General features: G+C 34.9%; 1 protein-coding gene across 4 annotated transcripts in view; it reads right to left on the bottom strand.

Moving 5' to 3' along the window:
- Nucleotides 1-13,885, bottom strand: part of LRP1B (LDL receptor related protein 1B) — a 753,798-nt gene that overhangs the window by 239,048 nt on the left and 500,865 nt on the right. For all 4 annotated transcript variants that reach the window (XM_069780765.1, XM_069780767.1, XM_069780768.1 and 1 more), the window contains 4 exons: nucleotides 12,559-12,759; nucleotides 10,964-11,209; nucleotides 3,002-3,199; nucleotides 1,172-1,376 (listed from right to left, as the gene is read on the bottom strand). In XM_069780765.1, coding sequence (XP_069636866.1) covers nucleotides 1,172-1,376; nucleotides 3,002-3,199; nucleotides 10,964-11,209; nucleotides 12,559-12,759 — 850 coding nt within the window. The remainder of the gene's footprint in view (nucleotides 1-1,171; nucleotides 1,377-3,001; nucleotides 3,200-10,963; nucleotides 11,210-12,558; nucleotides 12,760-13,885) is intronic.

Below are 13,885 nucleotides of genomic sequence, written 5' to 3'. Positions count from 1 at the left end.
TTTTGGCCTCTCTAAGAGGATCCAGCTACACATAATATCAGGTAATGAGGTTTCTGTAATGAGTTTGCAATTTCATATAGCCTCAAAACACTGCTCTAACTCCAAGAATCATAAGATTTTTTGTAGTAGTAGACTGAACTTCAACACAGAATCAGAAGTGACACCTGGCTCAACAGGGAGTTAAGGGTTCCATAAACAGTTTTACTTCCCTTATACTACTTAAGTCTATTGACTTAAATTTTAATATAAGTGGCATGTATGCATCATTTTTGCTCTGCCAAAAAATGAGAGGCTAATTTTAAAAGGAAGCAAAAATATCCTAAGAAAAGTTTTATTGTTGGTGGGTTTTTTTACTGTGAAGATTTTAAAATGGAATTGTGAAATACATTTATATGTTTGATGATTGCTAAAAGTTTGTATTGTGCTAGCATATTACCAAAATTAGGCAGCATTTTAATTTAAACATACTTTTTAAAAAAATCAAATTTTGGCCTGTTTTAATTAATATTTTCTTTGCTATTATGGAAACATTCTGATGTTTATTAGAAACATTTAGTTATGACAGGCATTAGATAAAATACATGTTTATGGTAATAGGCTGAATATACTACACTCAGTTGCTCATGTTTAATAATATTCCAGTTTATAAAATATCCCTTATGAATAGGTACAAAAAATACTGACAGAAGTCAGCAAGCATTATCTCCACTTTAAAGATGGAGAACTAAACACAAAAGGTGCGATTTACCTCACTCAACTTTTAGTCTTCCAGTAACATCTAAGCTACACCTTTATAGCCCCACCAAAAAAATCAGTCTCCAAGTGAGATGAATCACCTTGGCAATACCTAAATGTGTCCATTAACCACGCAGGAAGGTTAGACCAAAGTCTCCAGTTACTATCATCCACACTAAAAAAGTAAATGAAACAATCACATAGCAAGGGAAGTAATTTGCCAACAAATAGATCCCTGTATCTTGCGACTTACCTTTTCTTAACCCTTTTCATTGGGGCAAAACACACTAATAAGGGATTGTATTTCATGCAAAATATACTTTCAAGAACTATTAAAGATAAGTTAGGAACTCACAGCAAAAAAAGAGGAGATCAAACAATCTCATAGTTAAACATCTATCTCTGCAACAAGAAAAATTTATCTTTTTACAATTACCCATATCTGGGATCCAAAGCAATAGCCCTTGGATGTTCCATAGCTCCTGCTATTAATGTTGTTCTCAAAGTGCCATCTAGTTTTGCTACTTCGATTTGGTCCAAATTGCTGTCTATCCAGTATATGTTTCCTGCAATCCAATCTACAGTAAGACCTTCAGGTGTGGCCAGGCCATGTTGTACTACCACCTCAATGGCACTAACACCTTAAAAAGAAAAGAAGGGAGGGGGGAATAAAAGACAGAATCTTAAAGAACTAATATAGAGTCTGATATAGTGAACATGGACATACAAGTCTATCATATGCTCTTGGAGTGAATTCTTGATTAATCTGATGGATGATTACGCTGTTCCACGTGACATTTTTTCTTTACAAATGTGATAGACTGCTGTAAATAAGTACACTTCTGGCAGTATACATATAAACTTAATTCCACAGTAATAGAAATTTTTAGTTCTCTGATGCTTTAGTAAGTAAAGCTCTGAAACCTTCAATAAAGGTCAGAGATCACATACAGAGTAACATAGGAGACATACATGTGCCCTATTACCAGCGACCTCTTTTGCAGCATCTGTGAAGGACTTGCTCATGCTTCACCTCCCACTGACTAGACATATTAGACGAAATTCATGCAGCTCTATTTCAGTTCTTTCTCAATCAGAAAAAGAGAAAACTGAAAGATTCTGATGAAGACAGTAACGGCAGGGAGAACATTGTTTGGACTACATATTTTGAAAAGCTCTAAAATAAATAGCCTTACTTTGGTCCTTCGAATTCACACGCACAATTCATACTGTCACTGTCTACTAACAGCTCTTCCCTACCAAGCACTTCCTCTGGAGGGTCTCAAATTTTTTCACACAAAGGCCAACTACAGAAGCACTCTGTTAGCCCTCAGGACTTCCAGGAAGGCACAGTGCTTTTTGCAGTTGCAAGCCAGTTCTTGACAGCTGCAAGACTGAGGGAGTAAATAATTTTTTTCTTTAATACAACACAGAAGTCACTTGGGTTCTGGTACAGTGAGATTATAATACAGCGTGATGACAACAGACTACCTTACTGGTTTCATACAAACACCACAACCATTAATGAAAAGTAGCAAGTCTTTGGTTGTCTTTATATACTTAGCAGTGTAGGATTTCTTTCCTGGTCTGCATCTGTGGATATAAAAATACCCACAAATACCATCTACTAAGGAGAAGAAAAAAACCCAGAAAACAATACCCAAACATGCCAGAGAACATAGGCACGAATGCATACGTGAACTTTGGCGGAAGCAAGTTAAACATGCTTATGCCTGTTAGCTCATGCAGGAATGAAAGCACCTGAACATCCACTTCAACAAAGAACATTTTGTAGAAACACCTTTGTATTGTATTGAGTTATAGGCCATAACTATGTCACCAGGGCAAAGAACCAGTCTTTCAGAATGCTATAAAATTATGAAGCAAAATCTTCCACCTAGTGAGAGCAGATAATTTATCAGACACCTGGTAAATTCTTATACTTTTTTAATAAGGTGAAGGTAAATTACAAAAAATGAAAAAAAAAAAAAAATCAATATTGCACTCATTGGACCAGGAAGAAATATCAGCCCTTTGCATTTGCCTTTTTCTTCCCCCTATAACCTACTGCAAAAGGAAACTTTTATAACAAAAAGTCTTCTTCCAGCTCTACATCAAGTACAATCTAGGTACACACCTTTTTAAAGGCAGAATGCCATCATAAATTCTGCTTCTGTGAATGGTAGCTCAGTTACGATTTACCAGGTCTAACACCCTGTAACTGCAGTTGTTCTTACTGTTAAGAAATTAAAGATTAAATTCATACCTCCAGTATCAGAGAGCTTGCCTCTGTAAATTTTGTCTTCTACCACATCTGTCCAGTACAGTAAACTCTGACTGAAATGAAAATCAAGTGCTATTGTATTTCTTAAACCAGGAACTAAAAGGCTGTAGTCACGTTTGTGAAGATCAATTTTTCTGATCTCATGTCGAATAGAAAAAATTATGAAAGCCTCAAATGGATCTGGAAGCAGAAGATTATACATTTCAAAAGGATAATAAAGAAGATATTGTTACATATTGATATAAATAACAAGTGGAATAAGAACAACAGAATACTTTATCAGGAGAAACAGGTGATTAAAACAATTCATCTTCTGATAAGGAGTCTTTCAAATACATTTTCAGTCCCGGAGACTTCTCACTTCTCCCTTCTAGCATTATCTTTGATCACAACTAGAGATATTAAACATTAAATTCAGGAATATCAAACTCTACTACTGAACCATGTTTTGTAGCTCCACCACAAGGAGTCCATACTTAAGAGCTTTAAAAAGTCATGTTATCAAAATTGAAATCTGTTTTCTCAAAAGTTTCAGAAAAATTAATCCATTAAATTGTATATTGTTTCAAATGCCAGTGAGGTGAAACAATTTAATAAAATATATATAATGTAACTTTTGAATATCTATAACATACCTTGTGTTTTCAATAGAAGTGCTTAAAAAAAACCCAAAACCTTCACCCCAAACTACAAAGCAAGGAAATGAACATTTTATATGCTTATTGATACACCCCATCACTACCACTAAAGTTCTCCTTCCTTTGTTATTCAATTAATGCTAGTTTATTTGTGTCTGTGAGTTTATATCAAATGATACATAAATATCTGTAAACGCCCTCTGCACAGGTCAACCATACTATAAAACTGGTTTTTCGTTACAGTTCTTACATATTTTAGATTAGGAACATTTTTTCAAACAAGTAGCTGTGTTAGTAAAACAAAGAAGAAAGACAAGAATTGGATTATGTAAACTGTTGAATTCGTATATCCGCTTTAGTAAAGAAAGTTTTTCACACCAATCCTTTTCTGTGGGAAAGTAGCTTGCGCTTTTTTTTTTCCCAGTTGTTTCTCCTAGAGTGAAACACAAATGATACTGGGGTTGTTGTTTTCCATACAATTAAACCTCCATTTTATATAACAGACAGACTATTGGCAGCTTGTGGCAATAGGCAATATTGCATTGTTCTTCTAAAATATTCTTCTAAAATATTCAAAGTTGTACAAATTATCACCAAATAGAAAGATGCTTATATACTTCTTTTCAAAAAGATTCATTTCATGTTCTTCTCTTGATAACCATTGCACATACAGATTAAATTATGATGTTGTCCTGGTTTCAGCTGGGATAGAGTTCATTGTCTTCCTAGTAGCTGGTATAGTGTTATGTTTTGGGTTCAGTATGAGAAGAAAGCTGATAACACACTGATGTTTTCCGTTGTTGCTAAGTATTGTTTAGACTAAGTCAAGGGTTTTTCAGCTTCTCATGCCCAGCCAGCGAGAAGGCTGGAGGGGCACAAGAAATTGGGAAGGGACACAGCCAGGGCAGCTGACCCAAACTGGCCAGTGGGGTATTCCAGACCATGTGACATCATGCCCAGTATATAAACTGGGGGGAGTTGGCCTGGGTGGATCACTGCTCAGGGACTAACTGGGCATCGGTTGGCAAGTGGTGAGCAATTGCATTGTGCATCACTTGTTTTGGTGTATTCCAGTCCTTTTATTATTATTATTGTCGTTTTACTATTGTTGTTATTATCATTATTATTTTCTTCCTCTCTGTTCTATTAAACTGTTCTTAAACCACAAGTTTTACCTTTTTTTTTTTTTCCAGTTCTCTCACCCATCCCACTGGGGGTAGGGGTAGGAGTGAGCGAGCGGCTGGATGGTGCTTAGTTGCTGGCTGGGGTTAAACCACGACAGATGTGTTAAGTTAATCAGGTACCTCAGTAGAGCTATGTCTCTGCCCTTGAAGTACTGGTTCATAACCTGGCTTGGATTTTCCAAACGATCCTCCTATTTGTTACAGCCAGAATGACTTTCTGCAAAGCCAATTTTTCAAAGCTATGCAGTAGTTAATTAATTTAATGAAGAACAAGATCACTGACTTTAGTAGCTATTTCACAAGTACCAGCTATCTGAACCTGAGAAACACTTTAATAGCACTTCCCAATTTCTGATAAATTGGCAGCTATTATGCAGGAAACCACAGGCTACTGACATACTGGTTTTTAGGCAACTCCAACGCATAAGAACACACACGATGGACATCACCAGTAGCTTCTTTTATGTTTCTAAGTAATTAACACCACAATGGAAAAAAAGAAACCTAATAAATCTGTTCTATGTTGGATGGGTTTTTTTCATTCAAAGTAGAGGAAGTCTAGCTTAAGCTACATAACCTACGGTGCAAATTATCAAATACACTGATGAAAAGGATTAGAGTTCAATGAGATCTTGACAAATTTAAGGTACAACACTTAAGCATGTATATCAACAACAAGAGATGGGTAAGAAAATATGTGTAGGTAAAGGAACACTATTTTGTTTATTTGAACATTTTGGTTTAAATGAGCAGGTCATGTGCTGCTTTTCCCCCCTCCTCTTTCTTACCCTTCCCATAACAATGCAAAGATGCAGATTCAGATCCTTGGTTATTGTGGCTGATAGACAGTCAAGTCACAGATGTGATACTACATAAAACAAAAAAATGATTGATATTGCAACAAACAAGAGACACTGCATCACAGTGCAGAATTTCTCTGGAAAGAATTCAGAAAGCAGATGGAAACCAGTTTTCCATAGGTTCCTCTATGATAAGGATATTTAAATAGAGCCAAATGGATAGCAGTAATTATGGCCTGGTGAGTTGTGAGCCAGAGCCCAGCCACCACTCTGCTTTACATAATGTAGCAATCAATCACCACAGCCTGGATGACTGGAGTCTAGAATTTCACTTATTACTGCTTGACCCCCCCAATTATTGTATGTGTAGTAAGTACCACATTTCAAGGATAATAAGCTGCATAAAATTTGAGTATATAACTGATGGGATACCAGATCTGTGGGAAAGAATCTAGAAAATTAGATCAACAATGGCATGCCACTGTAAATAAGGTCAATGCAAGGTTTGCACTTGAAATAAATATGACATAACCCTTCCACTCCCTCCCCCTAAGCTTTGGTGAAGAAAGACTACAATACTGTACCCTGTTCTGAGCACAGCTCATAAAGAAGAATGTGAATCAACTACAGAAATGCAAGAGGAAATCAGCAAGTGTTTTAAGAAGTCAAGAAAGCATGGCCTGAAATGAAAGAATGAACAATCTGGAATTGCTTAGTCTAAAAAGCAATGGAGTAAAATGATGAGTGGAAGCACATAAAATTCTCCAAAGACATAAAAGGCTGATGAATTGAAAATAGGAAAAATCTTGGGTTTTATATAAATAACAAGTAGGCCAAGGATTAAAGGCTTAAACTGGAGCAGGAAGACTCAGAAAGACTAGAAAAAAAAAGTCTTAAGGTGAGTGAGGCACTGAAACATCTCACCCCTGGGAAACCTGAAGTTCACCACTGAAGGTATCTTAAAGGTCTTTGAAAGCAGATAAACAACATCAGTATTAGATAGCCTTTGATCTTCCTTCCAACCTTCAATGACTAGAAAATGAGCTATATTACAGTAAACTAGAATTTTCAGACTGAATCAGATCAATTTTATTTAATGTTATGCTTCCATCACCCTATAAAACAAAAATTTGATGTTATTTTCCCACTTGATTCCTCTTCTCAAAATTCAGGGCAAATACTCTTTAATTTACCAACTGATTAAGAGTATTTTCATAAAATCTCACCTTAACTCATTTTAGTGTAGTGGTTATTGATTCCGTTCTTTAAAGCTTTAAGGAAAGTAATTGATAACAATTTATTAGAGAAAAATCATATATTTCTATACCTTCTGAATTCATGACTGCTCCAAACGTTTTTTTTTTGCCATATAGGTAAGTGCATAATATACATGATATGAACACAAAGCATGAACTACATTAACAGTTGTACAAAAAAATTCTCATAGAAGAAAACTGCCTAAACAATACACTCAAAAAAGACTGTATGGAAATAATAATGCTTCACCTTTTCCAGTGGTTTTAATTGAAAATTCTTTCTTGGGAAAAATGCTACCTGCAGCTTATTGTTTCATTGAAGCTTACTGTAACAGTAGCAGGACAGCAAGCAACCTACACTGTGCTTTTATGAAATTTACCTCAAAGAAAAATGATAACTCCATAAAGAGTCTGAAAAAAAAACTTCATTAGAAGTTTGACATTGCTCAGAGGGGATTGGACTATCCTCCCCACATGCACCCTCCATTTTTGTATTGAAAGCTATCTGGAAATTATAACATAATTGAATTTAAAACCAGCTAGACAGATCAAACTTACAGACACATCATTCTCTTTTCCAAACATATATATCTAGTGATATAACAGAGTTCCCACAGTTTATAAAAGGTTGACAGTAATTTTTTAATTAAATCTATACTAAGCTATATGTTTCTGAGTTTATCTAACTTTTATTATACCAAATTCTGAAAGGCTGAATGTAAACATGAAATTTAAATATCTTTCAAAAACGGATTTTTTTCTGTATGCTTATTATCACCTAAAAGAATTCAGTGCAATATATCAGCACAACTTATTTTGAAATAAGTTCCAAGAGAAACTAGGAAGAAGAGTATGAAAATATATAATTTATATTGACTTTCTATCTGAATAATGGAGCTCTGTACCATACTTTTAGTTCAATCAATATAAATTTAAACATGAACGAAACATTCAGGCTTTTGGAAGTCAGTAATATAACAATACACATGCCAGAACAGCAAAAAGCAAAGTAGATGAAAACAAGAGATATGGAAAGTGAAGAAACTCTGAAGGAGAAAAACACAACATCACTTAAAACCCTCAAGAGATGAAGAGAACATAAGCAGAAATGAGGGAAAACGGGAAACTAAGAGAAAGGCATTGAAAAAGAAACTAAAAAGAACTGCTCAGTTCAAGCCATTTATTTCTATATACTTATAATTCCACAACTCATTCTATTTCTCTGGTAATTCATTAGATTCTTCTCGCAAAGAAACTATTTGATTCTGATATGTCTTCCAACACCCCCCCTCCCCCCCCCCCAATCACATACATTACTGCATTTTAAGTGTTCATATTCCCATTAGATTTCTGATGGACACTCAAGTAAATGTCTTTATTCTGAAAAACTGAAGTGCTGCATACTAACTTTACATGCTATTGCTGTGTACTAATGAAATGTTTGACTGTATATAGGCAAGTGCTATTTTAGATAGCAAAAAAAAGGTAGCTAAAAGCAAGGTAATAATTTTTGTCTGAGTAATTTTTTTCTCCTGGGAAAGGATTATTAGTTACTTCTCTAATATAATACACACATACTCCCGGTTCAAGGCATTTTAAATCACTATGGCTATTCTAAGAATTACTTTATACCAACTGGTATTATTGAAGAAGTAGTTTGGCATTTGAGGGACTGTTTATCTTTGCAAGATCACTTTGAACTCTACTTGTAACAGTATTATATGAAAGCTTTTTTCTTTATTTTATGTTCATTTAATATCTCATGCACAGAGGCATAAATGGTATGGACATTTTGAGGCTATCAGATTCACAAATGAGACCAAAATTGTGCTTGCTTTACTAAAATGCTGTTCACCCAGTCAACAACTAAAGTATCAGAGAATCTGTCCTTCAGAGTACTTATCATGACCTTCAAGTGAAATAAACTGAAAGGGTCCAAGATTATTAATGACTATAAAAGCATATGTCATATTTAATATGGAATAATTTTGTTGCAGCTTTGATGAAATTAGGAAAGTATCTTTACAGTTTGTAAAGAAAGGTATTGTTTTTCTTGATAGCAGCTGACATCACTGATCTCAAATCATATATTTAATACTACATTCTTTGAGAAAATCTGTAAAAATCAATTTGTAACTTCAGATTCTCACCAACATCAGTAAACACTAAGCAGAAATAGGGCTTAAAAAACCTGAGAAACTGTAGTCTCACTTTTCTTATTTTTCAGCACAAGTGAGTATATTTCACTTTGGGTTTTTTTCCCTTAGCTTCTAAATACTGGTCATTTCTATTTGCTTTAATTTAAAATTTCTTTCAAGCTTTCCTCAACCAAGTTACTAACACGGTCTTAAATGCTTTTAATCCTTTTATTTCTGTGACCCAGTAAGAATGCTCTTTTTGAATTACTGGAAATGTCCATAATAAAACAAATCAGATTGATCAAAAGTCAATGAGAATAAGACTAAAGCAGTGTCATAAAATTAGAATTTTAACAGCAATAAAATAAAGTTCAAATATACAGAACCACAGTAATATGCCAGTGAAGCATGATTTGAGAGTCGACTATCAGCATAGCTCAGTAACATCTGAACAACATACATTCCTGATCTCATACTGTAGTAGTAACTATTACATACAATAGTAACAATTACGGAGACACGAAGACTCAATTTGGAGATCATTCTGGAAATTATAACAACAGTTATTCCAGCCTGATGAATGTAAACCACATTCTAAATGAATTAAAAAATAGCTCAAAGGCAAGATGTGCAATTCACGAGCATTTGCTAAAAGGTGTTTAAGAGAACATCCATGATATAAATCTAAATTTTCATTATTCATTGTTTTGCAAAGAGAAACATTATTTTTATTATATCCAATTGATATTTTGGCCATAAGCAAGTTATAGGCTTCATTACTACTGTAATGAAGATCTAAAAAGGTGTGTAAATTAGCTCAAACATTGTCAAGGTAGAAAGATTAGAATTTGCCTTTTCTGAAACATGGACCATTAAGTTGGCTGCTAACTACCAAATTCTTCCAGGTGACTAGCAATAGGAAACTTAGGCTTTTAGTTGTGGCTTAGTGATTCAGAATTTTTTCATGTGAATCATCTAAGGAAATACTGAGTATCTGGAATAAAAGAAAAATATCTTAATCATCATAGCTATTGAATTATAAAATATCCAAATAAGTGATAGACAGTTTGGGAGCTATTTCTACTCAGAATTTATAAGATACTATCAAAGAATAAAGATAATAAAGAATAAAAATATCAAAGAATCCTAAACTGAAATTTTGAAAATCTAGACAGCAAAATCAGTGCTATTTTTAACTCCCTACAGGGTGGTGAGGGGTAAAGATGTGATGACACTTTATATTGCACATACATGTTTGTATTTTACACACAACACTGCACTTGAAAAAGACAGCCGTAACGTAGTTTCTAAAGCATGCTTTCAGTATATATCAATAGTGAACAATGAAGGGAATGCATTCCCCTGTTTTGGTTTATGTTAGATTTCTTCTTGATTAGTGAGCTGAACAGGCCTACTGATGTAAAAAAACAAGTACCAGAATGTAATAGGTGAAAAAGTAGCTTAAATTGTAAACACTAACAGGCAGCAGATAATTGACTATATGTGTGTGCATGCACATTCAAAATTAAACTTCTGAACCCTCATGAATACTGATCAATATAATGATGTCACAGATCGATCCATTTATTCAAAATACATAGTAATTCCATATATATATACACATATATATATCCCCTGCATATTAAATATACATGAAAAACTGTACAGAACTTCAAGCAACTTAGAAGTTATTTGGTAATAACATTCTTAGAAAGTCCTATAAGCATCAAACTAATATTGCAATACCCCTTCATCCTGCATCAAGAATAGGGACAGCTTTAATGAGTTCTTCAGATTGCTATCAGCTTCACATTCAGATAATCCACACCCATATTTCTTATTAAAAAAAAAGGAAATAGCCTCTCACTAAATGCACATAACAGCTATTAACATCTGGAATATTGAAAATACACTGAATTTCAGCTTACCAGAACTAACGCAATTTTCTCCATCCTTACTGAGCTTCCAGCCTTCGTAACATGAGCACTTGACAGTATTTTTATGCTGTTCACATACTTGACTACACTTAAGATGCTTGGTACAGTAATCCATAATCTCACAAGTTTTGTTGTCTATATTAAGACTGAATCCTGCAGGGCAGGAGCACACAATTCTTCCTCCAGGAACCACAGAACATTGATGGCTACATCCACCATTGTTAAGTGAACATTCATCTGAAATAACATCAAAAAAAAAAAAAACATTAAGGGCTGCAAGGGCTGTCACTTAAAGTCACCAGGTCAACTAAAACACATTAAAAGGCCTCTAAGAAGCACAGACTGACTTTTCCATTTGTTAAACAGCTTTCTATATTTAATTTTAAAAATATCTAATTTGCAAGTATTCAGCATGGTAGCTTTACTGCAACCTTTGAAGATTTTAGCAGGGCAGATGTGCAATGTATGTACATTTTCAGACTTTCATGCATACTGTTTCATTCATTAAAGAATGTCTATACAGAGTCAGTCCAAAGACCATTACAGCTCAACCATCTTCAATGGTAACCAAAAGCTGAGGCACAGAGAAATAACCATACTTTCCCAAATACTTCCTTTGCCTCCAGCCACTTGAGCTTTCAGAGAGAAAGCTCCAACTCTTAGTCCTATGTATCTATATCACAAGCAACTTATCAAAGAAACATGTACAAATAAAAGTAAAAATCAGGATTTCTTTCTCCTCCTTTTCCAATAAGAGCTACTAGAGAACACTACTTCTGCATTCTCTGTGTCAGTGCTCTCACATTATATTCTGCAGGTAACTGACGATTTGCAAAGCTCTGCTAAATGAATTGAAGGTGATTTGTGAAACCATTAAAGCATCTGAATTAAAAGCATGATAATTGTGTCTGTGAGAAATTCTGCGACCTCTGGAGCAAAAAAGCACTGAACTACTCCTTACCATATAGTACTATTGATATGCAGGGAATCAATGGGAGGGCCGGACTGGTGCATTATTGCACTGGAAAATAAGCTTCACTTTTTTTTTTTTAAAATCTATTTGTGTCTTTTAGTTATTTTGTTCAATTCTAGCAAGTGTCTGAAAGTCTTGCTCATTTGTGATAAGATGTATAAAACACAACAGTTTTCTACAGAAGAATTATTTCCTTCCCACTTAAAAAAAAAAAAAAAAAAAAAAAACGCGCCCTTCAGCCCTTCTTCTAACAGTCCTTTGTCCAGATTTCAAGTTTGGTTTTTTTAGGGCTTTTTTATCATGACAAAAAAGAATCAAGCTCCTAGTGTGTCTGACATGCAAATGTGCTGCCCAACATCCCATTTTTGTCCTTCAGTTTATACCTAGGTACGTTTTAAAACTAAATAATTAACAACTGCTGACATACCTGTTGACTAATAACACACCATCTGAAAGTTACAACAACTGTTAAAAACCAAGCTTGGCCCTATACGGTATCCAGTATATAGTGATAAAATTTCAGTAACATTAACATGAGAACTATTTTTTCAACAGGAAGTGTTGTGACAGACGATATCAGGAATAATCAGGAAAATGTGTCTAAAACAAGTACCACAAAGATTGCCTTCATCAGATCCATCAGGACAATCTCTTCTCCCATTGCAGAGCTTCTCAGGCTGTAGGCAGATGGAGGTATCATTAGCACAAGGGTATTTTGGTGGTCCACACATATAGCCCTCGCAATTATCCTCATCAGACTGATCCTCACAATCAATATCGCCATCACATAGCCACGCTTTGCTAATGCATCTCCCTTGGAGAAAAGACAATAAACACAGGAAATCAGACTTGAAGCAAACTTTAGAAAAAACCTTCAGTAACATTACACAGATACATGGGTTTTTTATTATGCTTTTCTTCTAATAGTACTTTCCTCTTAGAAGAGCAAAAAGAAACCAACTTGTACTTATGCTCCAAAGCATCAGCCACATCAGTGTTGACAGTCTCATTTTCCAAACAACATTAATCCTAATTATTTCTATGCTGAACAGAACTGCATACAGGCAGGATACATCCTCATAATCTGTTAAATATACAAAATTATATTACTTTTTTTCCTGCTTTTTTTCATCTCTCTTCCTTTATCTTCTAATCCAACAGCCTTCCATAGGAGCAATGTTTCAATATATGACTTTCTATTAGCATGGGTTTGAGAAACAAAAATCTTTCTAGGAAGTATATGCAATATAGTCCCAGATTATGTCAGACAGATGATCAGCTTTTAGACAAAATAACTACAAGAGGTGAAATGTCTTACATGATTTCAGTTTTATCAAACTGAATCAGATCATTTACTTCACTCCTCAAATGGGGGGGGGGGAATCATTTTTGTGCTGTCCATCAATGTTTAGAGACAGTCTCTTGACTGAGAAAGTGGGGTTGATCTTTAAAAAGCATAGGGGTATTAAATTAGAATCACCCAAGCCAGGGATTTTAACAGGTGAAAAATAACTAAGATTGTGAATGCTACCACTTACAGGTGTGTGTATGTATGTGTACTCCTGTTCCAAACTATTTTTCAACTCTCTAGCATAAACTTGTTACTTGGTAGCTACAAGCAGTAGGGGTTAGTTGTAAATTTTGATAACACCTGGACTGAACAGAGGTGGCATGTACTTTATTCTCCAGTTACTAAAGAGACAACAGGCAGAACCACGGGTTAGGAGGCTGATCTTGTACTGTGCTTCTGCCTATAAACTATTCAGGCAGAGAAAAACAGGCTGGAATGGTGAAGACCCTGGAAATGTCTGGATCCATTGACAGCAATGCTGGTGGATGTACAGGGACTGACTGGTGATGCCTGAGACTGGTAACTGCAAACAGTTGCACAGCATGAACTGGCATGACTTTCTGCCCACCCTTCCCAGTTTAGCAGTAAT

Source organism: Haliaeetus albicilla, chromosome 4 (genome assembly GCF_947461875.1).
Source record: "Haliaeetus albicilla chromosome 4, bHalAlb1.1, whole genome shotgun sequence".
NCBI classification, from domain to species: Eukaryota; Metazoa; Chordata; class Aves; order Accipitriformes; family Accipitridae; genus Haliaeetus; species Haliaeetus albicilla.
The sequence above is the reverse complement of the archived record's forward strand: the minus strand, read 5'-3'. Positions and strand labels throughout refer to the sequence as shown.